The sequence below is a fragment of the Orussus abietinus genome, unplaced genomic scaffold (genome assembly GCF_000612105.2).
Source record: "Orussus abietinus isolate OABI.00-Male unplaced genomic scaffold, Oabi_2.0 scaffold59, whole genome shotgun sequence".
Taxonomy (NCBI): domain Eukaryota; kingdom Metazoa; phylum Arthropoda; class Insecta; order Hymenoptera; family Orussidae; genus Orussus; species Orussus abietinus.
The window spans coordinates 422706-449249 of record NW_019395985.1 but is presented as its reverse complement, the minus strand read 5'-3'; the positions used below and the strand labels follow the sequence as shown (position 1 = coordinate 449249).

The following is a 26544-nucleotide window of genomic DNA, read 5'->3' as shown; positions in this document are numbered from 1 at the left end:
GTCGCCGAGTCCTGCAGTGGGTCGACCGAGGAAGGACCCTGATGGTGCCATCTGGCGGAGCGAGGGAGGATCGCATTCATGGTACACATGGTAAGGCCTGATTTCACGGCTCGAGAAAGCAGCCATTTTGTTTTCTCTTTTTCAGTTCTTAAATCGCCACTTCACGCTTATCTACTGTTTCGGCCGTTATGATCCAAATTGGAAGTGTACAATTTTTATTAGAAAAACGTTAATTTAGGACCTTCGGAAGAAAAATAGTAGACTTCGATGGACAGTGGCCAGAGCGGATTTTTAGCGCGAGTTTTCAAATACGGTTAGTTACTTCGGAGCAATCTTCTTGGGATCTTTAATTACATTAAAACTCTTTAATAACCTTTCATTTTTTAATTAAGTTTCTTTAATTCAATTAAACTCCCGATATGAGTTATTCCTCATTTAGTTTCAGCGAGTCCGGAATTATCAGTGCAGGAAGTCAGGAAGAAGTGTCCTTCGAAGAAGAAATCCGATACAGGAGAAAAGGCCATTGGAGATGGAAATAAAGTCAAAGAGGAGGCGCAGCGGGAAATTCGAATAGAGCAGGAAGGACGTAGGGATTCTCAGAACGAAGGAGAAGGAAGAAGGGAGTCCCAGGATTCTCAAAACGAACGGAACGAACAGAGAATTGGTGCAGAGGGAGACGAGAGTCCGCGGTTTTTCGAATGTCCGCCATCTTCTTGTCCAGAACCGGAACCTTTCATCGGCAGAGCACAAGTTTGTCCAGATGAATATGTTCCTCCAACTTGTTGCTACATAAAGATGCAGGTATGCTGGAATAGTTATAACTATTTCCTCTAATCCACATAAATACATAAACAGTCTTTATTTCATATAATTATTTTACACGTGCATTATAAGCCGTGCTGAGGAGAGGGAGAAAGTTAATATTTCATATGAGGGAATTGCAAATTTTATCAGCTATTCAAAATTTTTCGTCTCGTTTTAATGGATCTCTGATTTTATGATCTCTTAGAATCCTTGCGCTCCTTGTTGTTGCGAAGATAAACCTGAATCGAAGGCACCTGTTTGTCCACCTAAATGTTACCCGGAAGTTCCTAGAGAGCCATCTTGTGGATGCGATAGTTGCCAGAAAAGTTTTGCCGAACGAAAGTGCTGCGATCGGTATGGAAACGTTAGAGAAAGCCACTTAGAAAAAGCGTAGAAAAGGTAATGTTTACTACCTACCATAATACATTTATGTACTGCAAAAGATAAAACATACCCTAGTAGCATAGAATAATTTCTAAATATTTTTTGTAATCTTTATTAAATATGTCAAGCGTCAGATTTTTTAAGATGTCTCGTAGATGATCTCTGACAATGGGGATAAATCAAAGTCATGTTTAGAGGCGAAATAATAATCCAGACTGTCACGGATTACATTCCATTGCTTGTTTAACTCTAGCTAAAAAAATCCTCGGCCTTCTCGTTTTCCGGTGTGCCGGTTTCCTCACCACATCGATGACTCAACTTTGTATTTAGAAGCGCCACGCAATGGCCGCTGCTAGGTTGAAAATCGAACGGCATTTCTTCTCTCGGCTACTCCTACAATATATAAAAAATCGTTATTGAGTTTGGTAATCGGACACTCACCGATTGTTTAGAAGTCCGGCATATCTCGTTGGGCGTGGTCTTCGGGAAGATATCTCGAAGGTTTTACTCCTTGTCGGCGGCATTTCGTGACGCCATCCGTCGGTGTATCGACGTGGAAACGTAGAAAAGCAGAGTGGCGATCAGCTGTTCGTCCCGCCCCTAAAAACTCGCCCATCGATAGCTGGTTAGTCCTTTTATTTTTTTACTTATCGATAATTTTTTTTTAATCCGTGATTTCAATTCGGCGCGTTATTCCCAATTTTATTTACTCCGTCCGCACTTTCATCTCCTCGAAATCCTTATCGCTGTTAAAAAATCAATAAGAACTCGCTTTGAAAAAATCAAGGAACTCGGTCGAGTATCGAGCCAGATACATTTTTGAGAAACTCGTAGCCTGGAGTGATGCGAGATTAAAAAATACTGGAATTTACCCAAACCGAGACAATCGGTTACTTTCTGTGTTATTCAGGATCCCATTGAATTCTCAGCTCTATTAATAATTCTTCCATTGATAACTATTCTCAATGATACCACCGGATCACCCAGACCTAATCTAAAAATTCAATTGCAAAACCTTCGATGGCGCTCACAGGGACCACATATCTTACGACGTACATATTTTCGAACATATCACGTGTACATATTTTGCGACTTTTGTGTAAATGTTTTCACACCTCTGTACACACTTGCTTGCGTTAGTTCATGCATGCTAACATTTACGCATTTACATTTACACAGCTTCGTGCCAGAAGAAATCGCAAAGGCGACCGTGACCCTGCTTCGATCTCTCGTCAACTTTTTCTCATTTTTTTTTTCCCCTTCTTCTGTCCATTCTGAGATCAGCCATTCATTACGCGGAGCATGTAATCGTAATCACGGCGATTAGTAGTTTCGACGACACCGATAATGCATTCTCATAACGCTATAAATAACACGGAAAATCCATACTCGATGACGACGCTCCAACGTTTGTTTGCTGATTTTTCTTGGTATCAATTTGAGAAAACGCAATGAGGTTACGAAATATTACTATATAATCATTCGATCACTTATTTGCCATTCTCATCATCGAATGACTTAAAGTGCCATTGTAACGTTATCAGAGGTCATTTGCATTCTCAGTAGCGACTTTTTATCACATTTCGTCATTGATCAGTTAAAGAAAAATTATTTGATCCTATCTGCTACTTTCATACTGATTGCAAAATACGTTATCAAATGTTATATTGTTTACAAATCTAACAGAAAATGAATTAAATTGTCAGTTTCGCCATGTTCAGGAAGGTAATAATCCGCGTAGAAGTACACGTATTGCTAATTTATTACCTAGAAATACACGTAATGAGGTAATTCATTAATTCATAGACATTTTTCGGCATATTATTAAAGTCCGTTTGTATTCCCTGACTCGACTTTTTATCATGTTTCATCACAAATGGATATTAGTCACTGTCGTCTGTTATCAGTAAATTGATTTCGGCATTTGTTATCGAATTTTTATTGCGCCTGATCCGGAAACAAAAATGTCACGATCTTCCCTTATGAATGAAATATTAATAAACCAGTTCGTGAAAAATACGTAAATGATAAATAATTCTAACGATAATCATTTCGGAGAATTTTTCTTAGATGGGTTGTTACATTGATTATGATTGCTTTCTATTATTTCCGACGGAAAAATTAATTACGACAATATGTACAGGATAAATATTTTACACCATGTATTAAAAACCTTGAAAAAATTAGGTCGATAAATTGCGTATCTCTCGTTGCCGCAAATCGTCCAATATGGAATTTTTCTTGCCGACCACTTACAGTAAATAATCTGATAATGTGGTTTTATCAGTTGAGGTTATCAGAAAGGTAGTTTTTTTACTATTCTCTGAAATTAGTTCATGCAATTATCTGAATGATGATTATTTATTATTGCTTTTGTTTAAAAAATTTTCTCATAGACGTGACGCGAGACGCCATCTTGCTTTTTTTCGCGTGATCCCCTTCAGTTCTTTCGGGCTAACCTGAAAGAACATTTAGAAGGCGCAATGTCGATACCCTCATCAGGCACAAAAAGTGAGTTGGAAACCCCTTTAATGAAACACGTGGCACACGGCGGACACAGAGTATGCACAGTTGTGTACATACTTGTCCACATGTGTCGATTTCCGCGTCGCGGTCGTTCGCTCCCGTCCAGTGTCGCGATTGGTCACGATTGCCCCCGATTGCTTCCGATTGCTCCCGATTGTCTCCGATTGCCGCGGCCCGCGACTTCAACTTCTACCGCGAGCCGACTGGCCGTCAGTTTACGTCCGGACGTCGACGGGGCCAGATCGACGCACATCCGCCACGATGATTTCCCGTGAGTAACTGTCTCGTTACTTTTACTTCTCACCGTAGAATTCATACTTTCGGTTAAACAATCGATTTTCTAGGAATAATTCCATAAAAACTAGCGAATCGTGTTTCGGAACTTTTTCTTTCGTCTGTAATTTTGACGTAACTGCAAAAATTGGAATCGGTTACCACGAGTCGACTTATTTGAGGGGGTTTCACTTCACCTTAAGATGATTAGAACCGTAGAAAGGTCCGAGGAACTGGCAGGACAGGTGGAATCTGGAAACGAGGTCGTGTAGTAATACTTTGACGTTGCGGTACAAGTTTACAGGTCTTCGGACCGATGCTTGTAGACATCGATGCAAAACTGGAACAGTTGAATTGGTCACTCGAATAATTTCCGAAGATGTTGCCTTTATACGAAAAAATTCCATTTTGGAATTTACAATCGGTCGTAATGAGATGTTACAGGGATATGATCAACTTTCAAGTCAGACAAGATTTTTGTTATCTTTTAATTTTCCTCTCTACTCTCAAAGCTTTTACCGATTACTAACAATGGGAAAGTCGCATCCTTTCGCAATTTTCTGTGTAAATTCTCTATTAACAAAAAAAAAAAATTTAATGAAAACGAAAATAGCGACGAGCATAAATCCGCACATCGCGTTCAAGGCTGCCTTGGGTTTTCGAAATATTGCATAATTCTTCGAGGAAGAAAAAAATATATATGGCGAAATGTCTCCGGTTGGTCTCCGCGTTGCCGCAAATCGACGATGACCTCGGACAAGGATTTCAAAATGGCCCCCAAGGTTCCGATCTTACGTGACTCGATTTTTAGCATATTGTTTCGAACCTGTTCGGAATTACTACGAGTTACCTACACTTGCAGTTTCCTTAACAAAATTGTCGCTCGCACTTGGAATGCATCGCATTTTTTTTTCTACTTCTCTCAAGCGACTGTCTATCGATTTTTAATCTCGTCTCGCAAGTGCCAATAAAGAATTATTGATAAGGCGTGGGCGAATTCATTCGGTCGTGCCCGTCAATACGCGGTCGGCATTCGTGACCAACCCGGCGTGCTAAACCGAATTCGATAAAGAAACACTTCTGTCATAAATCCGAGCTTTATCACCAGAGAACGAGCTCGGTGGCTCCATAGATTTATCGAACAACTCGCTCGATAAAACTAATATCGAATGTCGTTATCTCCGAGCCGAGGAAAAAAAATCACGCGGTCGATCAAGGCCGATTTCAATCGCCGTGCGTCAACGTCGAAAAGAGGAAATATTGATTTTTCGAGAGACGTTCACGTAAATTATTTTATTAAAAAGTATCCCGACTAATAACAGGTTCAAAAGTTACAACAAATAATCTTATATCATGTGAAAAGTAGAATAATGCATAGAAATTATGTGATTTAATGACAATTTTTGCGATATTTACAATTGCTACGGCAAATATTATTCGCCTTCCCGAACAGTCTAAGCTAACGCGGAAATGTTAACAAAAATTCGCAAGGATAAACACACGTGTGTTAATAGACGCCTGACGTAAGCCGATTATTGACTCGAGCGATGACAGAATGATTTTCGGAAGATCGATTAGCACTTGCGAATTCGGATGTTTGGACAAAAAACGGATCAAAGACAAATCAATTTTTTATCCCAGGAAGCAATTAGCGGCAGTTTCTCCTTTCTTTCCGTATTATCCGTCGATTCGTATCTGTATTCGCTTCCTTGTGATTCACCGGTTTTCCTTTTCGAATTAATGCGCACTCGTGGGCGGCAATTGCTTCGGAAATACCCGCCTATGTACACTCGAGACGTACATCGCGTATGTCTTGCGATCGGCTCTTCGATTGCGCTTATTTATGGATATTTGCCTCCTCGGGGTTCCCCGTGATCAGGAAAAACATCTCTAAAAAAACATCTCTTTCAATTTAATTTCTTATTTTCCACCGTCACTTATCTTTCGCTTAATAATCATGCGTGTTGCTTCTGGCACCTCGCTTTCGATCGATACCTAGCAGATGTAATAAAACACCTGCATAAACCTGTGCCTAACCTTGGATGCAGTTGCAACTCGGCAAAAGTGCAACGCGATTTCGCTCCCCAAGTTTTCCAAGGCATCGCCTTAAATAAATATGGATTTCTCTTGTATATTATATTATTATATACTTCTCATTTCAGTTCTTATAATTGGCCTTCTCGCCCTCTTCGGCAACGTGAAAGACATCATGGCGGACAAAGACTCTTCTCTCCAGGCTGTGACGCGTGCTTCGGGCGAATTCTCGAAAAATTTCTACGAGGTAATTATTCGTCTTCGAAATGACTATCACATCCTATAAATACTGTCAGGGAGTCTCACATTTGGATGTACACCTCGTTTTTAGGTCGTCGCCAAAGAACAGGAGGGCAAGAATTTAATATGTTCTCCACTAAGCGCCTCGGTAGTCTTGGCAATGGCCGCCTATGGCGCTGGTGGTAATACCGCTGCGCAGATGAGAGCCGGTCTTCATCTTCCCAGCAACGACGAAGTCGCCAAATCCGGGTTCCAGAACCTCGTGGACGTCCTGAACGTGGGTTCAAATTCATTTCATCTGTTTCAATTTTACGCATGCTCTTTTATACATTTGGCCTGAAACTCTACCGAGTTTGTCCAAGACGCTGTGTGTCTGTCTTTCCGTTAATCTAAAATGATTTGCTTGTCTTGCAGAACGTAAAGGGCGTCGAATTGCGCCTGGCGAACAAAGTCTTCGTCGACAAGAGATTCCCATTGAAGTCGAGTTACCAGGCCCTAACTACCACCTCTTTCCGGTCAGCTGTCGACCTGGTTGACTTTTCAAAAAATGTTGAAGCTGCCAACACCATCAACTCCTGGTGCGCCCAGCAGACGAACAACCGCATCCAGAACCTCATTCCTCCGGGTAGGTGGACCACCACGTTCTTTGTTAGGGCCTCCATAATCACATGTTGAAGTTTACAACTATTTGGTGCATCCAGCTTGGAGAAAAGTTTTATATATATTTTGACGTTTTATATATACAAATGACCCTTTCGTATCACTTTAAGTTAGAAATAATTGTAAGTAGTCGTTTTTGAGTCGAGTGAGATGGGCAAAATATTTCTCCTTTTTTTTACAGATAGCCTCTCCAGCGATTCTGCTCTGGTGCTAGTCAACGCCCTGTACTTCAAAGGCAACTGGAAGACCAAATTCAACCCCAGCGACACTCACGATAGGCCTTTCTACGTAAACGGGGTGACCAAGAAGAATGTACCGACGATGTACATGTCCGCGTCCATTAAGTACGGTGAAATCGACGAGCTGAATGCTAAATTCGTCGAGTTGCCTTACAAGGTATTATATACTCCTAGGCTCGTATTCATACTTCACTTTTAGCGTTAAATTAAGTCTTATGCGCATTTAAGGTGAAGTGAAACCCTCAAATGAAATTTCTCCACGTGTTTCACTTCACCTTAATGTTCACCAGTGTACCAGGACTTCCGAGTATTTGGATTTTTTAAATGAAGATAAGGAAACTGATCATTGAGAATTCGTATAATATTTCAGAACGAGGAGTTGAGCATGATCATCATTCTTCCCGACAAACTCGACGGTTTGCCAGAGCTCGAGAAGAAGTTGAAGAACTTCGACCTTCGCCGCCTTAATGATTTGGGATACGAGAGAGACGTGGAGCTCTTCTTACCGAAGTTCAAGATCGAATCGACGTTGGAGCTGGAACCGGCCCTGAAAAAGGTATTCTCACTTTACCATAGCACGCCCTTAAAAAAAATATCTCAGAGTGTATTTCTGTGGATGAGATTCATGTTGAAGAATTCCTAAAAAACATTGTGTAAAATCATGTAACGTTTTCCGCTTTGTTTTTCCTTCTGGGTAAATGCGTGCTAAGTGATCTGAAATGATTTGCGTATTTTTTCAGCTTGGATTCGCGGACATGTTCTCATACAACGCCAATTTCTCGGGAATCTCTGACGTTCCTCTCCAAGTCGCGAAAGTCATCCAGAAAGCTTTCATCGAGGTGAACGAAGAAGGCAGCGAAGCTGCCGCAGCTACGGGTGAGTAGATTGTTGCATGCCTTGATTTTCTTCGTTTTAGAGTGAAACATTTTACATAAGGAACAGTAACGCAGGACGATTTTCAAGGGGAGAGGGTACCACGTCGCGTTCTAGATTTTCTAAATGAAACACTGTGGAATTAATTCCGTTCGACATGCAATTTGCTCTTTTTTACTGTTTTTTTTTTTTATTCAGTTTAATCCGTTTATTATTTACTATACTCTCGCATGGTGTGGAAATTTCTGATTTTTTTTGGGGAGGTTTTTGGGCTTCTGAGACTATCTTGGTTTTTTTTTTTCTTCGCATTCTATGGTGGCAGTGATTTTGCGACGTAACTTTCTTTGGCGGCTTTTTTTAGGCGTTTTTTATAATAATTTCTGGTGTTTTATTTTCCCCTTATTAACCCTGGAAAAATTATATATTGTTCGCTTCTGTGGATTTATTGTAAATGGGTTACGGCATTGCAACAAAGCGAAGAGAATTAAAAACTTTTTACAATGAAAAATCACCGGCGAAGGAATTCATCATTCATATATTTTTTCTATTCCGTGGATTTCACGAATTTCATCGTTTCAGCATTCCTTTTTCGGTTTATACCGAAATTCTTGAAGAATTCTATCGTCTTATCACGCGCAGCTTTCCTATCTACTTATGACATGATGGGATCCCATGTTTAATAATAATTTTTATTATCACAAGCGTTTCGTCCTCGTTCAAAAACGAGTTTTATTAAACGTTGTCGTTAAATTGGACGAATCATTACGATAACCGAGACCGACTTTGATCGCTTTGCAGTCCCGATTATTTTTAAGGGATGTAATGCGAATTTAAAGATTTTTTTTTTTACGTTTCGCTAACAATCGGAAAAACTATAAAATCGCCGGATTATTATAAGTCATGCAAGAGGATTGTCACGGGCAATTAAAATTAGCCTTTTAATAACGTGTGTTGTGAGAGAGAGAGAAAAAAGATAAGTGAAAAAGTGATAAGAAATTGTCATAAGTGTGAGGAATTTTCATCTACTCGTCAGCTGATCGCAACAATGAGTGAAAAATGTTGACACTGGTCAGGGAGTGAGTGGTAGTTGGCTTTCATATGTGTAAATTATTGCTTTCTCAATGGAACAATTTAAATTGATCTGTGGAATTGTCGATTCCTTGTGTGCGACAGGTATCGATGTGATCCCTCTTTCTCTTGCCTGGTCTCCGCCGAAGCCCCGTCAATTCCGCGCCGACCATCCATTCCTGGCATTCGTCAGTTACCAAGAATTTGTCTTCTTCCAGGCCAGAATCCTCCATTAATGTTAACTTCAACCTTATCCGAAGTATTGTAATAAATCAATTCAATGTGTGAGACGCTACGTCGGTATTTTGTAAACCTACGAAGGTTGAATAAAAAATAGCTTATACGAGTTCTTCTCGATTTGTTTGCGAGTTTTATTTCAAGAATTAATTAATGAAAAGGGATGTTAGAAAGATATCACCGCTTTTTATAACGTAATGAAGCGTGGGATTAGTTAGACTTAGGTTTAAATGGGATGAAAGATGAGATAGTCCAGAATTTCCGTGGTTGTTCGCTTTCACTGCTTAATTACATCTTTTACGTAAATCTTTATTCAATTTGTCGTACGTCACTTCTTGTACTTACTTTTATTCCCGATAATCAATTCTTAACTCGATTTTTATCTCTCTGACAACTGTCCCTAAGTAATTTCTTTTAATTGGTATTAAATATTGATCGGTAGGACTAAGTGGACGACGATCATTACTTCGTATAGGACAAGTGATCTTCAATGCAAACAGGCCCTTCATGTACGCTGTACAGTACGGTGGCATCGCAATTTTTCAAGGATTTCTGTCAGTACTGGGAAACGATTATGATTAATATTTCCGTAACGATAATGTTGTCTCTTATCGGAAATAAAGTCAGCTTAGTTTTTACATTTGTTTCGCCCTTTTTGCAGACCCTTCCACTATCCTCCTTCGGAAAAAGGAAAGACCTACAAAAAATGTCGTTGGTGGAAAATTAGTATTTTAATTTGTTTAAGTTTTGGTATACGTAAATTGTTTAATTTTCAAATCAGTGGTATATCAGTTACAGTGTGTGTTTTGTTTGACAATACAATATGGCGTGTGAAATTTTCTCTGGTAAATGAGTGGGTGAATTGTGTGATTTTAGAGATTTTCTTTTCATTGGTGTCGGAAGAAATTCAAATTTGAACAATTTTTCAGCCGAAGAGTTGGAGTTCCGTACGAAGGAATTTTTTATTGCAACCCAGCCCTTCCTGTCGGTTTTGCAATATAAAAATATTGTATTAACTTTCGCGCGAGTTGAGAATCCGTAAGATAAACATTTATTTAATTTAAAAAAATGATTAATCGTATTACTTAGTGTATAAACTGCTGTTTAATTCTAGTGAGTAACCGTTTTATGATTTTTAATTCCACAGTTGACTTATCATTCAAATAAATTAGAAACAAATTAATTAGGAGCCCAAACAATCGTAGTGGGCCTCGGAATGCCTGTTAAACATGCTGACAACATTTGTCTAACATTTGCGAAAATGTTTCATGTTATTTTTTTACAAGGACACGTAATTGGTACACAGACGTTGCCATTCTTAATCCCGGTGGTTATGGTCGCATTTGTTTAAAACATTGTCAATTAATTAATACATGCCTCGCGACGATCGTCTCTTTGCAACCTTCCTTACTTAACTAATTATTAATAACCGCGACTGAATGGGAAATTGCTAAAGTTCACATCATGTAAATAGTATTTTGCATCTACCGGAAACAAAATTCATTTTTACAAGAAATTGAGCTTGCAACAATTTACCATTCGGTCTCGAATTTATGCAAATCTCATTTATAGACATCTGCAACATTTCAGCATGTTCTCTACGCTTGCAGAAATTTTCAGACCAGAAATTTCGCGAAGTATTTATTCTTTATTTAAGTAAATTGTTTAGTTAACCAAAATTGAATTGTGATGTGAAAGTAGCATAGAAGAGTAAGAAGGTTTACGAGAGACCAAAATGGCCGCGTTCAATCGGCGGGAGATTTGAATGCTAGGGGAAGTCGCGTCACTCTTCTTCTTATGCATCGTCTGTACCCAGGAATCGTAATCGAAGTGCTATCCATATCGATTCCTGAGACCTTCCATGTCGATCGTCCGTTCCACTACGAAATCGTTAAAAAAGTGACCGAGGCGACGCCAACCACGCTGTTCTCCGGCCACATCAATGGTCTCTAAAAAGCGAAAAGGTAAAAAGGAAATTCTACAAATTCACTTCATCCACTCCATTCCCTTCTCGTTTGAACCTCTTGAAAACTATTTATTTGCCATTAATTTTTTTCGTGCATGATTTTTCAGCGTGTGTGTGCGTTTTTAATCGGGTTTTTCAAGCTGCATGTAAACCGCAATTATTATTATAATTTATACACATATTCAGAACAACCGCGACGAATTTTCTGCTTGTTTTTTGAGTGTGCGTGTGATAGCATTTTTTTTGTTAAGATACTCATGATTTATTTTGGCAAAACATTTATCTCTGCACCGATCGAAAAAAAATTGGCTTTCTTGGCTCCCGTGAAATTAATATCTTTCAACGATCACTAGCTCTTGGAAAGGACCAACAATTTTCTCAACTTTTTCGCTTATTTTTTTTCCTCGTCCAAAGCTTGGCTGGCCAAACGAAATTCTGCGAATGTTTCAGGACTGTTGGTGGACTTCCGAATTGGTAGCCATAGGTACAACTTTTTCGGAAATCACCCATTCGTGTCGATAATACAATACAAGGGTATTGTGCTGACATATTCTCAAGTCAACGCGCCCGAATTCGAAACCGAAGTCAAAATCGAACCCGCAGTCGAAGTCAAAGTTGGAATCGAAGAGCCGGACTATAATTGGGTGTGGGGAGCTTGAAATTTAAATTAAGAAGGACGAGCCTGATAATTTCCGGTCAGGTTGTCGGAATTCAAAATTAAGGTATTAGATATGTAATTGGCAGTAATCAGATATTGCGTGTTTTTCTTTTTATTTCGTTTATCGGGATGTTATCAAATTTGTTAAATCGAGGCATTGATGTCAAAGGAAATAAAATGATTGGCAGTACATCAGGAATGGTTTCTTTTTTTATTGTTGTCGGGGTGTTACCAGCAATTTCTTAATTTTAGGTATTAATTTGTTGGTGGTCCATAAATGAAGCAAAAATGATTTTCTTCTCTGGATTCAATGGCGAACCTTGGATACACATTTGTCACACACTGCGTTTAACTTCAGCAACAATCATTACGTGCGATTATTTAATTATCCATCACTATCACTATGGAATGTGAATTCTTAATTTTAGGTGTTAACTTGTTGGTGCGTGGTCCAGAAATGAAAAGCAAGATATTTCTCTTGAAAGTCGACAGACCATTTGGTTTCGTCATCAAGCACAAGAAGAAGCTCGTCATCTTTGTTGGGGAAGTTAATAATCCAGTTTATAAACAACGTTGAAAAATAATTTTCATTCTCAATACACAACCTTCAATAAATGGAACTCTTTGTTCCCGTGGAACATCTTAACATCTTTCGGTCCCATCGAGCTTCGCAAATAAATTCCGCAAATCAAAATGAACGACCGCGTACCGGAATATTAATTTGTTATAAACATAGGCATGCTTAATCTATTTGATATGTAAATCAAGTTTATTCTATGTGCATGATATTAATGAAGGAAAATGTTCCAAAATGTTCACATTTCAATATTGGAGCAATACAGCGCAGTTTATGTTTGCGCACACGGAGCAGCTTGTTATGCAATGTATTGTACTTAAAATAAATCCATGGAATTATCATAAATAGTATGGAGAGGCTTTTGAATACCCTCCACGCTGAGAAAAGAATTTCATCGAACCAAAGAAATCTTTCGTTAATTATTTGACGCAAAGCATAATATATCATCCCGCGTTATTGGTACCTGCTATTTTATTTTTCATATCATGAAAACATTGTTTATTCTTTATTTTAGGTGTTTATATGTTCCTCCGAGGTCCAATGCCGATGGTACCAAAAATTCACTTCAACGTTGACAGACCTTCTTACTTCGCTATCAAGAACAAAGATGTCTCCTTCTTCGCCGGGAAAATCGTTGACGTTTAATATTAATCATTCTTTTTACTACATCATATTGGAGGCCATAAAAATCGCAACATTTAAAAATAGCGGGAATTACTACACCAAATTTTGTAAAACTGTTCAATATGACAGAGTAATAAATAATAAATACATGCGATTAATTCCTTATTTTTTATTCCTGGTGTAGCAATTTTAATGGCCACCGGTATATTTTTGTTAACAACATACTACCTCTGATGTCGATCATTTTCGACGTGAATTTGTTAATAATGACATACTAATCCTGTACATTGTAATTAAACTGTACATTGGCTCTCGAAATGCTTCGATTTTAACTTCTCTCCACAATAAATTAACAAATCTATGCATGGACTCTTCTCAAGAATCGAATCGAAGGGGTTAAAGGAAAACCAAATAACTGGGAATTGGAGATTGAAAAATTCTATTAATGTTTCAGAATTCGAACTGGACTTCCGAATGGATGATCCCAATGGTTCGTTTAACGTTAATCGCCCATTTCTGGCGATTATACGACACAACGGTATCGTGATGACATTTTCACGCGTCATCGATCCGTGATTGACAATGCGATGCGCCCATTTACAGTGGTAATTCCAGATATTTACATTAGCCTAATAAAAAATGTAGGAGCAATACATATCTGTCCATCCGCATACATTCGATTCAATGATACAATGAATAAATCATATTTTTCTATTTTCAAGGATGTCGGAACCAAAGGGTGTCCCATGAAATATTAACATTCCAAATCAGCATCAGAGCCCTTTATCTGTCCTTAAAACTGAATTTTGGAACGTGATTTCCCTAAATGTCATAAGTAGAACGACCATAAAATTTTTTAGTTAACGGTAAAAAAAAAAGAATAACGTGCAATCGATATTAAATGAAGTATCACGTCTGTTTCAGCGGTGGTCATGATGGCGAGAAGTATGACCGTTCGTTCGGAAATTCGCATTGATCGTCCATTCGTCTTCGGCATTCTTAGCAGAAGAAAAGGAAAGACGCCAGCCTCGCCAATAGCTCTCTTCAAGGGACACATTAAGGAACCTTGACGCCGAAAAGTCCCCACTAATTTATTTATTTAAATTATTCAAACGTGCCAGTAAGGCGCCCGAAAGCGTCCCGACAAGTATTATTAATGTATCACTAAGATTATTAAAGAAAGATTACTAAACAGCCTCTCTGCACCCTTTCGAACGAGGAAGGCTTCAGGGAGAACTCGAAGTGTCTCATATCCGAATATTTTCAAGATAGGGATCACAAGGTTGACATAGGTGGGATCACAATACATGATATAAATTTCCTGTAGATGTATGGATATTCCATATATATTTAACATACGTATATCTTAAACTATCTTTTCGTGTGCGTTCACGAGACCTTCGGTCGAAGCTTGAGTAGGTCACGGTATCCGTGACGACGTCCTCGAACTGTTTCCCCTGTATAGCCTAACAATGAGTTTCGATTCCTGCCCATAGCCCAACAATGACTTCGATTTGCCCCAACTCGAGCCAGTGCAAAGTATCCTCCACCGCCAACCGGTCATGGTAGAGCCTAAAAGGAAAAGCATGTTGGACTTTATGCGATTAAACAAGCGCTACGACGTCTGCAGGCTGATCTACCTGGCGAGGATCGTTCCGTCGCACGAAGAGGACATCCTCAAGGTGTTCGTCAACTTTGCCAAGGAAGTTTTCCCAGACTCGGTATCGGGTCTTCTGTTGGTGTATCCTGGATACGTCCTCCACCTCGTCGAGTCCTCCGAAGCTGAAGTCTTCAGGGTCTGCTCCAAGTTCCTTGACTCTCATCCTGATGTCTTCGGGGCCTCCAGGTGCTTCCCCGTTCAAGTCGAGGTGAATATTTATGCCATGCTTAGGATATAAGAACTATTAATTCTTTTTTTTTTTTTTATACAGAAAGTAGACACATTTTGTTAGCTATAGTATTTATTTAACACAATCCCGCGCGTCGTTCGTCATTCGACACTACGAGTTTCTTAATGTAATTAGAGATTTTTATGTAATAGGTGTAATAGATTTTTTGGTAATAGGTGTAAAAATTAAATGTTTATCCACCCGCTTTGCATATCATTGCAGGTGAGGAATCGATTTTTTGCCAGGTGGTATGCCAGAAGGGTCACTCGATATGTACCTTCGTTACCACCTGTACCTGCGCCTCTGATAAGACAGGTACCCGATACCTTTGATAACATTGCCAGGACCTACGAGGAGACTATCGTTAATTTATACAAATTTTATCACGAGTTGAGGATGACTAGTGTGACCAATCACGTAAGTCTCACGTTTTCTATTTACTTCGAATTATTACCTAGAAAATATATATGTAACTTATAATTATGACATAATATACATATTGCGCTTCGTTTCTAATTTGTTTATCTTTTCAGATCCGTTTTATGGAGAAATTGGAATCCCTTTATGAAGGCCATCCTTTGTTACCCGAAAAAGCCGTCGTCGACTTTATTTTAAACAGTCGCTGGGGAGATAGTTTACAACTTTTAATAGAAAACTATCGAAATCCGACATTTTATGACGACGACGATATCTGGCCGTTTTCGGAAACGACGTTTCCTCGAATAGAATCCCAAGAAATTGGACATCGAGAAGAAGATTCAAAAGCAATCTCCGAATCTGAAACGACCGAAAGATCTGAAAATAAGACTTCTCCAAATGAGTAATAATTTCTTTCTTTCTTTAAGAGGCATCGGTACAAAATAGTTACTTAACTAATCGTAAGAAGAAAGCGCAAAGAAATAGAAATAGATTTCTAAGGACCAAAGGCTTCATCGAAATAATTTTTTGCTTTTCATTTAAAATGTTTTTTTTTATTTAAATGTGACAGTGTTTGGTGGGTAACGACAATTACTGTCAATATCCTAAGCATGGTGTAGAATGATACAAGTGCAAATTGTTAATTGTATAGCTAAATGCCTAATAATCTGCAGATGTTTTGGTATCTCCGAGCTTGGGCAGGTTTTCGAAAACATCCATACAGTTCGTTAACTTTAAGACAATCTCTTTTAGTCATGGCTTCTCGTTGGCCTAATCTAGCGCCCTTCATAATTGGCGTTATTGTTGGTTTTCCAGGTTTTGTACTAAAATAAAACTGCCCGTAATGCATAATGCTATTGTAGTCGTACTCATAGCTGTAAGTCGTGTTCTCTCGCGACTGCTTGTCAAAATTGGTGCGAAATTCTGCAAAGTAGGAAATACAAAGTATTAATTATGTGTAAAAATGTAAGAAAGGAGTATTAAAAATTTTTACGGGGAATAACATTCTCCAGATGGATTTGGACGAAATCGTCGCGATCTGCTCGGCTTTGCTCGTGGAAGATTCCTAAAGCGTGCATTAATTCGTGGATTGCTTTTCCTTCTGTGCCCAAACAATTCGGTCCATTCTTATCAGGAGGCTGCAATGACAATATCTGCACGCCTCCGAATTTTCCAACAAAGGACCAACATCTGGAAATTATGGTATATAGAAAGTATTACGAAAAGACGTGGAGCTAGTGCTATACAAATATTATAAAAGTCTTATCGCTGATTTTTGTCTATTTGTTTAAGTACTCACCCTGCAGGGTGTGAAATTGGCCATATTAACAAAAAGTCCTTAACTATGCCATTCCATGGAACGAATTTAATACAGGTCATGTAATTTAAGTAAGTAATCGCTTTGTATATTGTAACGTAATCGGCCGTGTCTGAAACAATGAAATCCTTAATTAGGGATACAACAAAACTTGTATCCGTTAGTTAAAAAATTCTAGTTTAACAAGAGTAATGGTGTAAATTGCTGAAAAAATAATGTTTCTATCATGCCATTGATTTTTACAGTGATTCTCTTATGTACAATAATATTGTTATGGAATAGAATTCATGTTATCTAATTGTTTATACCATAAAGAGGACTGATAACGTAAGGAATGGTTTTGTTCGCCCAAAGTTTTTCCGGAAAAACGTCCCATCGAAGTCCAACTCGCCAATAACTGAAGTACTGAAAATATAAATGTCTCTTTCATTAATAATTACAATTATACAGGATGATTTATAAACCATTCCATAAATAGGAAGGAAATTTACAATGTGATTTTATTTAGAAATTTCATCCTGACTTCGGTCTGACAATTATACCATTACACCATTGTTCAGCAAAATTAAATAGTGAATATTGTAATATCATTTATATAGTAATAATTATTAAGAAATAGATAACGTTTCAAGAAAACCTCATTAGACATCGCTATGTCTCCTTGGAACAATCCTGGACGTACTTCAGGGTCTTGCGAAGTTTCTTCAAGAAGCCTCAAGTCTTCCAGTCGTATTTTTACTAAAATTATAAACAATTAATCTTCAACATTTTGTCATACGACTTTTTTCTTTGGTTTTATACAATGTGTTGGTTGACCCCTCAGTACATTAAGAGCTCATGTTAAAATCATTAGATACCATTCACTACCTTTCACAACTAAATTATTTAAAAGAAAAAAATATTTATCATAATTAATTGAGCATAATAAATTATAATTACCCACATCAGGTACGATGGGACGAACAACACTCGGTACTGAGAATTTAATCTCAGTTGTGGGCAAAGCCCACGTCGAGGGAAATATTTCACTTACAATTAAACAGCATAATATAAACAATCGCAGAGATAAAAACCGTACAATGGAGCAAGACATTTTTTTATAATTAAATTCTACGAAACAATTAGATTGTGGATTAATTTAATTTCTGCGATTTAAATACCGAATTATCATGAATAACGAATAACTTTATGGATTGTTCCGTATAATAAAGATGGCACTTGTTGCTAGTCGGCGCATTCGAGAGAAGAGATTCCACTGAACTGATCCCTGGCATACCAACCGGATCAGCTCCGAAAAAATACCACCGGTAATATACTTGCACTGTACAATTATGGAGGGCAGAAATTGCTCCTCGACATACTATGCTAATACTACGACATCGGTATTCAGATCTGGCTAGCGGATCTTCCTCTACAGAAGATACGAAGCAGCGGACGACAAGACTGAACAATTTGTTAGTATTCTTTTAAACTTGTGAACTTGTGTATTATAATAAATTGTAAAATAATGAATGTAATAAAGCAACTTATTAAACCATAACGATGAGTATGTTTAATTAGACGAGCTTGTCTAGCGAACCCTTTAATTGCCTATTCCTGATCCTTGGGACGACGTGAGAAAATTTTTCCGTGCCACCTCCTCGGATGTCCTATGATCCTGTTAGAAATCGAAAATTTCAACTCCTAAAATTTATGCCCGGGAGAGACACCGTGCCACCTTCTCGGTTATCCTATGTTCCTGTTACAAATCGGGAATTTCAACCCCTAAAATTTATGCCCGGGAGAACTCCATGCCACCTCCTTGGTTGTCCTATGATCCTGATCCATCGCTGGCGATTTGTAACAGGAACATAGGATAACCAAAGAGGTGGCACGGTCTTCTCCCGGGCATAAATTTTAGGGGTTGAAATTCCCGATTTGTAACGGGAACATAGGATAACCGAGGAGGTGGCACGGAAAAATTTTCTCACGTCGTCCCAAGGATCAGGAATAGGCAATTAAAGGGTTCGATAGACAAGCTCGTCTAATTAAACATACTCATTGTTATGGTTTAATAATTTGCTTTATTGCATTTATTATTTTACAGTTTAATACAGTACATAAGTTCTCGAGCTCGTTTAAAAGAATATTAACAAATTGTCCAGTCTTGTCGCCAGCTCTTCTCTCGTTCTTGCGTTGTCGATGTCTTCTTCGTTAATGTTGCAGAATTTTCGATGAGACTTTTAAGATGCTCTCCACGAAGAAGGGTACCGGAGGGGAGGACGACTTTAATTAGCCCTGTAATCCCCTGTATCTGCCATCGCAAGCCCTCTTCAGAAATGTGTTGCTCCGCCGCTGAGGGGTAACAGGTGGCAAGTGCGTTAGCCGTCCGCTCCTTCACCGTGGAGCAGCACAGGACGAAATCGTACGACCCTGCCCGTGAGCAATCTCCCAACTCATCTCTTTTCGACCTTGTAAATATCTCAACGTGTGAGTTTCAATATATAATGTGACATTGAAGTAACGTTAACGTGAAGAATGGATTTGTGAGACGCATAAAGAGTAGTATAACATTGATCATAACCTTTAAATACGCAATAGACTCGATAATTGATAACAGAAAGAATGGGAATTTCGGAAAAAGCCGATTCCGATCATGCCATCGCAGGTGCTGTCAGCGGCTTTGTCACAAGATTTACCTGTCAACCCCTTGATGTCATCAAGATCAGGTTTCAGGTTAGGTTATTAAATGTATTCTTGTTTAACAAATGTTAAAAAAGGAACAGTTGTTCTTTTAATTACAATTGCACTTTATAGGACGCGGATGTTTCATAATGTCACTTTACCGTAGCTACAAGTGGAACCGATTGCTGCTCACGATGTGAGTAAGTACCATTCGATGCTACAGGCAACAAACTCAATTGTGAAAGATGAAGGAGTATTGGCATTATGGAAAGGGCACGTACCTGCTCAATTGCTATCGATCATCTATGGCACAGGCCAGGTATAGCTAAAAGTAATTTACTTATAATGATTTCAATTAGCCTCTTCGATATCATACAATTGTACTTCTCTTGTTATAACGCTAGATTTGAAAAATCACCCCTATTTTGTTTCAGTTTTATGCGTACCACAGGTTCACCAAATTCTCTGAAAATCTTCAGATACCAGAAAGTTTAAAACGTCCGACACAGTTTATGGGAGGAGCTTTTGCTGGCTGTGTCGGCACCGTTCTTTCGTACCCTTTTGACACCGTACGAACAAGACTGGTTGCACAATCAACGAATCGTCTGGTTTACAAGGGAATTGTTGATTCATTTGGGTAAGTGTAATTGCAGAATTGAGAGACTAATATATAACTGTGCGACGCGAAGATGTATATATTGTTTCCTTTTTTTCCAGTACTATCATGAAGACTGAATCACCTAGGGCATTTTTTCAAGGACTATGGCCAACTTTGCTCCAAATTGCACCACACACTGGCATACAATTTCTGTTCTATAATATCTTCACGGACCTGTGCAAGTTTTACTCCAGTGACAGTTCGTCGAGTATGACAAAGTCTATGTTTGCAGGCAGTGCAGCAGGTTTAGTAGCTAAAACTGCAGTTTATCCATTCGACCTTGCTCGAAAACGAATGCAGATTCAGGGTTTCGAGGAAGGTAGAGTTGGGTTTGGAAAGTTCTTCCGCTGTAAAGGTATGGTTGACTGTCTCGTTGTAACAGTGAAGGATGAAGGCATTAAAGGACTTTTCAAGGGGCTTGTTCCGAGCCAGCTAAAAGCTGCTGCAACAACTGCTTTACATTTCACAGTTTACGAACAAACAGTTCTACTGATACAAAGACATCGTGTTTCGTGAATATTAATTGCAGCATAATATTCAAAATGTTCCTCCGAGGTATGCTTCAGAATTCATTCTGGTCTATTCAAGTCATGTTAATTGAAAATATTATTTCCTTGTGATAATACAATCTAGGAGATTAATATTTTTAATACTTATTTGTACAGAAATATATGTATATGTATAATGCGGTCGTTAAAAATGGAATTTATAGGTGACCCCTCAGTACATTAAGAGCTCATGTTAAAATCATTAGATACCATTCACTACCTTTCACAACTAAATTATTTAAAAGAAAAAAATATTTATCATNCAGAAATATATGTATATGTATAATGCGGTCGTTAAAAATGGAATTTCTAAGTCAGAGTATTACAAACCAGAGTTAAGAAGTAATTCCTTTGTATACCTCTATTACTTTAGGCTAATTATTGACTAAAATAAATATCTGGCTTATTTCAACGATACACCTTAAAACGTAACTACATTGTTTAGTAACAGAGAACAAGAAAATACCCCTACGATGAAAATAGGATTGTATAATTTAAGATATTCATTAAATTATTATACACAGTAAGTTAATTACGATAATATGTTTGTCAAAAATCCAAATTTTGAAAGGGTCAGAATAATTCCTAGGTGTTCACGAGTCATGTGTCAAAATCTCTGACGGTTTTATTCAATACCCTTAAAAAAAGTTTCGTATTCGAATTGACTGATTTGAGGGGGATTTCAGTTTACCGTCAGTAATGTCTATCCGTAGCTAATAGTATAACCCATCGACAGCATGAGTGTCTCTTTGATCGCAGGATGAAGTTGTCTTTCGATGTACCTGGTTAGAGCTTGGCTGGCTCCCCTGAGGAATACGTCCTCCATTTCCCTAGCAATTTCCTCTCCGAGTTGCCAATCCCTCGAGTGGGAGTCCAAATCCAAATGCAGTGGTACCGCGTCTTCCTTGATCGGAAGGTTTCTTCCTTCCCTTGGATATTCAATCAACGGAGTGGTGGTAGTCTCTCTCTTGAAGTTATTTTTCGATGAAGAGTTTTCAGTAAGGTCTTTGATGCCATCCTGAGTCCTCGACACGTTATGTAAGGTTATGGTAGAGTTTAATACATCGACCATGTGTTTCGAAGACTTCCTAGCCAAAGCTGCTGCGAAGTCTCTTGGAGTGATGTCTTCCGTTGATCTTTCATTACGGTTCCATAATTTCAGAAGCTTCGATACACCGAAGGGATCTTCATTGGATCCAGTTTCATCGACTGTATCGAAAGGCTTGCTCGAAGAGGTGGAACTCCTTTTTGTTTTAATACCATCGTCCACTGGGGAACGACTTTCTATAAGGCGTACGATGAGGTTTCGAGGCAACTCTGACTTGGTGGATCTTCTTCGACGAATCTTAGTGATCCATGTACTTTTTCTCCAGATGCCTAATTTAGCCTCCGGAGTGAGCAGTGCTCGAGAGTGACGATTTTCATTCGCAACTGCCAGGTCTTCTTCCTTCGAAGCAGCTGCCAGCTCACGAGGCTCAGGTGGGTCGTAAGGATCTCCCAAAGGCACCGGAATCTCTCCAAGCTGTAACACCGTCATCGAACACCACGTTTTAGAAAATAATATTCTAAACAACGCTACCTATTTCATTTAAACAAGTGAAGGAAACTGCTCTAAGGGGTTAGGAGATTTTAAACAAAGCGAAGTCAGGAGGGAACGAAATTCCTAATTTTCTCAATTTCTGTAATTTCTTCAGAAGTGATTATGCCAACCGAAACAACTCTTACGTCCAATCCGATGTCCTGTTGTAGACTGAGAGGGTGATGTGGCGGCCACTTGTCTTGCCTCTTGATTTGTTTATCCAGACGCGTTGGACGACATCCATAGGCGTAAATGGAGACGAACCTAGGCTCCAGAAAGCTGGATTCCGTTCGAATTCGCATCTGGCCTTTTCCACGAGCAATCGGACTGGTGTAGAACTCCATTCCAGCTCTTCGAAGTCTCAAGGTCATCCTGCAGGACTCCGCAGGCATCGGTACATGAAAGTCCCTCGGTAGCATGGACACCAATCCGGAAACGGAAAGGTCGTTGAAGATCAACCTCGTCTGCAGGGAATTATTTTCCGGCTCGTAAACGCATCTCTCGACTTGGGCCCAGGGTCCTCCTCGCACCGTTAAATCCTGAGGGAGCTGAAAAAGGGAGAATTTCGACAGAGAGAATGTCTCTATTTTGTTCACTCGAGAAATAATTCGTTTGAAAGGAAATCGATTAAATTGGACGCGACGTTTCTTCGTAAGTGTGACAACTTGTTACGTCTACATTTATAATAAAAAAGAAAAAAGGTGTTTTGATTGTCGGAAAACGCGGGCAGCGTTTAAAGGGATTCTGGAAAGTGGCTTTTGAGAAATCTCGACGTCCATCGGCAAAGTTAAATGTCACGGACAATATACCTTGACGGCAACGTGCGATACGGTCATATCCAAGGGAGCTGATCGCAACTCGTGCTGATAAGCGATGCCTTCCTCTTCTTCCAGTCTATTTCTCCTGGTGGACTCTCTATGCAAGGCTTCCAGGGCTCGTTCCAATCTTCCCCCACACTTTTCCCAGCCTCCGGTATGGGCGTGAATTAGTCTCGTGGAGGATGTCAAAATCAAGATCATCAGCATCCGAATCGCCATTTTCTTCTATCCGGATTGGCTAGGAAAAATATATTCCCATTAAGGGGATGTGAAAGAATTATCCTATATATATATATATATCTGAGAAGTCAAATCGTTGGTATTAAAGGATACGGATAAATTTTAATTCATCAATCCGGATTAAATTTCTCAGAAGCCTTTCGTGTCATCTTAAAATATCCGTATCCTGTAGAAACTCGGTCGATTCGCGCAGGCTTAAACAGAGCATGAACGCGTCTTCCTCTTTCTCGGCGACACACTCCGCCAGGGAAACTAGGAAGCATAATTTGGAAGGCGGACTCGTTCGCATAATGCCGACCGCTCGAGAAGAAAAAAAAATGAGAAAAGCTTAAGAAAACGCCCGGTGACAATTTTAATGCCGCTTGGAGTCCTCGTTAGAGATTCATCGTCTCCCATTTCTTCCCCTCTACGCGATCTAACTTTATTCCTGCAATTAGAGGCGTGTAATTCGGTCGCGAGTCTCGCCAAGCGCATCCGGAAGACATTTTTCGCGTAAGAGTTTATATTTATCTAGAATCTCTGCGTCGGACTCGTTCCGGTTGCATTTTTAACGTAGAATTACGCGCAAGTAGTTAATCACCGTTTGCAGGAAATTTGGCAATCGACACTTCGAGGGATCGATGCCGTGACGAGGCTCTTCCGGACGAGATCTCGGAAAGAATTGCAAGATCGATGCCGAAAGGGGGAATCGGCCAAGCGAAAATCAGGAGGGAGAAGTAAAGAAACGGGGAAGGGCGAAGGAGGGAAAATGAGCAAAGTGCGAGTAAGAGGGAAAAGGAAGGTGAAACGATGGGAGAATCGAGATGAATGCCTAAAATTAGCATACAGAGGATAGGACGGAGCTCCTTCGAAATCCGGCATGTACAATCTCCTCTCATTCTGCATTGTTTATGTAAAACGATATTGCGCGTAACGAGACTCGTTAATGAGACTTCGGTTGCCTTCCCTTTTTTTTTTTTTTTTTCTATTGCCCATTCAATTGTACGTAACAAGGTTTATTTCATCCTCGATGGGTAGGTCTTTCCATTTCTACTTGCTCGTATAAACGAAGAGGTGAAGTAAAAGTAGTTAAGTAACAATTAAAGCTATGATTTCTTCATGTCGTGATTTTAGATATTCATTGAAAAGCCATTGTTGCTTGATCAATGAATTAACGAGTGAATGGATAAACCGCGATTAATGGAGTACCGGAAGATTTATTCGATAATTATTCCGGGCCGTAATTAATTAAGACTGCGCATCTTCGCAACCCGAACAATGGCTCTGGCAACAATGGGGTAAGTTCGTGAGATTGGAAAACCGGAGAAACTCGCAAAGTCGCGGTGCTCGTATCAGATATGATCCTCAATTTATCAGATTGTTGACACTTTTCCGTAGCGATTACGCCAGTGCGTTGCGACAAATGGTTTCCACCATTAATCGCAAGAGGATATCCTTTTAATTGTTGTTACCGCTTGATAATTACTGACGCGCAATGCTTCTTCGAAGTGCCAATGAATTTTAATTCGCTACCACCATTTATGACAAATTTACCGCAAACTTTTCTTCAAATTTATTCTGCAACATGCGTACATGCATTGCAATCATTTCATGCAGCACATGGTTTGTAAATCGATTTTCATTTTCGTGATCATGAATTATTGTATCGGTAATTGTAAGAGAACTCACCCCCGTCGATTGGCGCTCCTTTCGGAGTATCTCCCTCGCTCTCGATTTTCTTCCGAAATTGAGAAAAAGTGAAACTGCACTTGTTGAGTTTCGTCGAAAGGACGAGAAATGTCGAATCTCGAGGACGGAAATGATCCAGCTTGGGTCGCGCAGGTTAGGTTGGACCGCTTCGGAAGAAAGTGAGGTTAGGTCGCTCCGATTTCGGTTCGCGTGGGCGTTTCGATTCCCGGCTCGAACCTTCGCGCTCGACGGATCGAGGAACAATGAAAGTGGCTCTCGGGGCGAAAAGGCTTCCCCGGGATGGACGCGAGAAAAGTCGAGCTGAGAATGGAGGCCGCCATCTTGGTACCTTTCTACGAGAGCATAGGGAACGCCATTGTGCGCCTCCACCGCGTTCTCGGGCTCGGATGTGGAACGAAAGGGAGACAGGTGAAACGGAACCGGGCCGTTTCCCTCCAATGTACACAAACCGAATTTCAGACATTTTCCCGTATTTTCCCTTTTTTTTTTTTTAATAAACTAAGGGCTTAAACTACTGAAGTTAGCCTAATAAGCTTACCATGGATTTCAGACATTTTCCTGCCTTTCCCATGTTTTTTGTCGAGGAAAGTTTTTAATTAGTGACGTAAGCCTAATCAGCTTTCTATGAATTTCAGACCATTTTCCCTTTTTTCATCGGGTAAGGTGTTTAATTAGTGAAGTAAGCCTTGCGATAAGTATCTGCTGATTAAACTTACTTTAGTCTACAGCTTTTACATTACCACGTGTAGATAATAACTTAGGTATACAGGAACGCAAAATAAATCGCATAAAAAAAAGGAGTCTTCTCGATATGAAGTCTCCTCCTCAAAACTTCAGTTTTACTAAATAAATTAAATTTGTGACTTGAATTATTTTCTCCCGTTATCATCGAATGGTTTTATCGGTGAAAGATAAGGAAGAGACTTCATGGTTACCGATCGAAATCTTAAATCTTAACATTTCATAAAAGAAAAAAAAAATAGTTATGGAAATATTTTCCCATTATTGAAAAAAATAAAATATTTTTTTTCGAACGAAATGCAGATTCTTGTAAATGTTGGTAAAGCAGGACGCGAAGTAACCACGAGTCCCCATAAATCCGGGCCAGATGGAAATGAGCGTACGTGCATGTAAAATTGCTTTTGCATTTTACATAATCATGGATGTGCATAATTATGCGCCGTTATGTAAAATACAGGCCGACTTGGAGAAATCAAGAGCAGAGGATGAATAATTGGCACATCCCATTAGGGTCTGCCCTGATGAAGCGAACTGCAACGTCTGCGAGACGTCGACCCTCTGGTGACAATGTCACTCCCGAAATCCCAAAAAATTTAAAGTTGTATTTTTAATTCCGCAATTCCGTTCCCGAAACATATCGGAGTCGGTAAAGAAGGGCTCGGCCACAATCTGCTTCGCGTTGTATGGAAATGCAGAGTGTACGCCCCCGTGCATACAAAAGTGCATCAGATTATGCAAATACGGACCGACCTACGAATATCCAGTATATCCGGCGCAGATTCAGCGGATTTTGTCTATGTTTGCATATCTCTGTCTGGTT

The 26544-nt window shown here is 39.4% G+C and overlaps 6 protein-coding genes across 19 annotated transcripts in view; 4 read left to right on the top strand and 2 right to left on the bottom strand.

Annotated features, from left to right (window-relative positions):
• The first annotated feature begins 9 nt into the window (after positions 1-9).
• Positions 10-1807, top strand: LOC105694973. Its single transcript, XM_012416168.1, has 4 exons — positions 10-90; positions 440-801; positions 1010-1203; positions 1641-1807. The coding sequence occupies exons 1-3, from the start codon at positions 42-44 to the stop codon at positions 1196-1198; spliced, it is 600 nt and encodes a 199-aa protein (XP_012271591.1). The 5' UTR covers positions 10-41; the 3' UTR covers positions 1199-1203; positions 1641-1807.
• Positions 1808-3878: 2071 nt separating this feature from the next.
• On the top strand, positions 3879-14357 carry LOC105694964 (alaserpin). Of its 11 annotated transcripts, none has more exons than XM_012416140.2 (9): positions 3879-3985; positions 6150-6268; positions 6353-6538; positions 6676-6886; positions 7103-7317; positions 7531-7716; positions 7901-8036; positions 13618-13768; positions 14088-14226. In XM_012416140.2, the coding sequence occupies exons 1-8, from the start codon at positions 3976-3978 to the stop codon at positions 13737-13739; spliced, it is 1185 nt and encodes a 394-aa protein (XP_012271563.1). In that variant the 5' UTR covers positions 3879-3975; the 3' UTR covers positions 13740-13768; positions 14088-14226. The 11 variants fall into 11 exon arrangements, with proteins under 11 accessions (XP_012271563.1, XP_012271560.1, XP_012271558.1 ...); XM_012416137.2 differs by lacking the exons at positions 13618-13768; positions 14088-14226 and adding exons at positions 11155-11302; positions 13054-13179; XM_012416135.2 differs by lacking the exons at positions 13618-13768; positions 14088-14226 and adding exons at positions 11155-11302; positions 12391-12527.
• On the top strand, positions 14334-16093 carry LOC105694971. 2 transcript variants are annotated; one of them, XM_012416166.2, is made up of 4 exons: positions 14334-14455; positions 14660-15031; positions 15275-15469; positions 15586-16093. In XM_012416166.2, the coding sequence occupies exons 2-4, from the start codon at positions 14726-14728 to the stop codon at positions 15874-15876; spliced, it is 792 nt and encodes a 263-aa protein (XP_012271589.1). In that variant the 5' UTR covers positions 14334-14455; positions 14660-14725; the 3' UTR covers positions 15877-16093. The 2 variants fall into 2 exon arrangements, with proteins under 2 accessions (XP_012271589.1, XP_012271587.1); XM_012416164.2 differs by lacking the exon at positions 14334-14455 and having other exon boundaries at positions 14500-15031.
• On the bottom strand, positions 16002-18828 carry LOC105694913 (zinc metalloproteinase nas-13-like). Its single transcript, XM_023433955.1, has 6 exons — positions 18825-18828; positions 17425-17525; positions 17096-17210; positions 16770-16899; positions 16464-16660; positions 16002-16393 (listed from the first exon to the last, which is right to left on the bottom strand). Exons 1-6 carry the CDS (start codon positions 18826-18828, stop codon positions 16122-16124), a joined length of 819 nt encoding a protein of 272 aa, XP_023289723.1. The 3' UTR covers positions 16002-16121.
• LOC105694970 (mitochondrial thiamine pyrophosphate carrier) lies at positions 18823-20817 on the top strand. Of its 2 annotated transcripts, none has more exons than XM_012416162.2 (4): positions 18823-19502; positions 19618-19770; positions 19886-20088; positions 20169-20817. In XM_012416162.2, the coding sequence occupies exons 1-4, from the start codon at positions 19392-19394 to the stop codon at positions 20623-20625; spliced, it is 924 nt and encodes a 307-aa protein (XP_012271585.1). In that variant the 5' UTR covers positions 18823-19391; the 3' UTR covers positions 20626-20817. The 2 variants fall into 2 exon arrangements, with proteins under 2 accessions (XP_012271585.1, XP_012271586.1); XM_012416163.2 differs by having other exon boundaries at positions 19398-19502; positions 19584-19770.
• A 126-nt stretch (positions 20818-20943) lies between these two features.
• The window catches only part of LOC105694961, a 19871-nt gene continuing 14270 nt past the window's right edge, over positions 20944-26544 (bottom strand). The window contains exons 1-4 of one of the 2 annotated variants that reach the window (XM_012416125.2): positions 24963-25530; positions 23046-23292; positions 22383-22784; positions 20944-22179 (exon numbers count right to left, since the gene is read on the bottom strand). In XM_012416125.2, coding sequence (XP_012271548.1) covers positions 21361-22179; positions 22383-22784; positions 23046-23273 — 1449 coding nt within the window. In that variant the 5' untranslated portion in view covers positions 23274-23292; positions 24963-25530 and the 3' untranslated portion in view covers positions 20944-21360. Of the gene's footprint in view, positions 22180-22382; positions 22785-23045; positions 23293-24962; positions 25531-26544 lie in introns of those variants that run through there. The other variant, XM_012416126.1, reaches the window with a different exon arrangement.

What these genes read in the sequence shown, in the direction of transcription:
- LOC105694973 (XM_012416168.1), top strand. Translation starts at nt 42, where the DNA reads ATGGTGCCATCTGGCGGAGCGAGGGAGGATCGCATTCATGGTACACAT. An exon ending in TCGCATTCATGGTACACATG is followed by an intron (nt 91 to 439) that starts GTAAGGCCTGAT and finishes TTCCTCATTTAG; the next exon opens with TTTCAGCGAGTCCGGAATTA. An exon ending in GTTGCTACATAAAGATGCAG is followed by an intron (nt 802 to 1,009) that starts GTATGCTGGAAT and finishes ATGATCTCTTAG; the next exon opens with AATCCTTGCGCTCCTTGTTG.
- LOC105694964 (XM_012416131.2), top strand. An exon ending in TCTCGAAAAATTTCTACGAG is followed by an intron (nt 6,269 to 6,352) that starts GTAATTATTCGT and finishes CCTCGTTTTTAG; the next exon opens with GTCGTCGCCAAAGAACAGGA. An exon ending in ACCTCGTGGACGTCCTGAAC is followed by an intron (nt 6,539 to 6,675) that starts GTGGGTTCAAAT and finishes CTTGTCTTGCAG; the next exon opens with AACGTAAAGGGCGTCGAATT.
- LOC105694971 (XM_012416166.2), top strand. Translation starts at nt 14,726, where the DNA reads ATGGTAGAGCCTAAAAGGAAAAGCATGTTGGACTTTATGCGATTAAAC. An exon ending in GCTTCCCCGTTCAAGTCGAG is followed by an intron (nt 15,032 to 15,274) that starts GTGAATATTTAT and finishes ATATCATTGCAG; the next exon opens with GTGAGGAATCGATTTTTTGC. An exon ending in TGACTAGTGTGACCAATCAC is followed by an intron (nt 15,470 to 15,585) that starts GTAAGTCTCACG and finishes TTATCTTTTCAG; the next exon opens with ATCCGTTTTATGGAGAAATT.
- LOC105694913 (XM_023433955.1), bottom strand. An exon ending in CGTTATCAGTCCTCTTTATG is followed by an intron (nt 16,900 to 17,095) that starts GTATAAACAATT and finishes TCATTGTTTCAG; the next exon opens with ACACGGCCGATTACGTTACA. An exon ending in CCAATTTCACACCCTGCAGG is followed by an intron (nt 16,661 to 16,769) that starts GTGAGTACTTAA and finishes CATAATTTCCAG; the next exon opens with ATGTTGGTCCTTTGTTGGAA.
- LOC105694970 (XM_012416162.2), top strand. Translation starts at nt 19,392, where the DNA reads ATGGGAATTTCGGAAAAAGCCGATTCCGATCATGCCATCGCAGGTGCT. An exon ending in TCATCTATGGCACAGGCCAG is followed by an intron (nt 19,771 to 19,885) that starts GTATAGCTAAAA and finishes ATTTTGTTTCAG; the next exon opens with TTTTATGCGTACCACAGGTT. An exon ending in GGAATTGTTGATTCATTTGG is followed by an intron (nt 20,089 to 20,168) that starts GTAAGTGTAATT and finishes CTTTTTTTCCAG; the next exon opens with TACTATCATGAAGACTGAAT.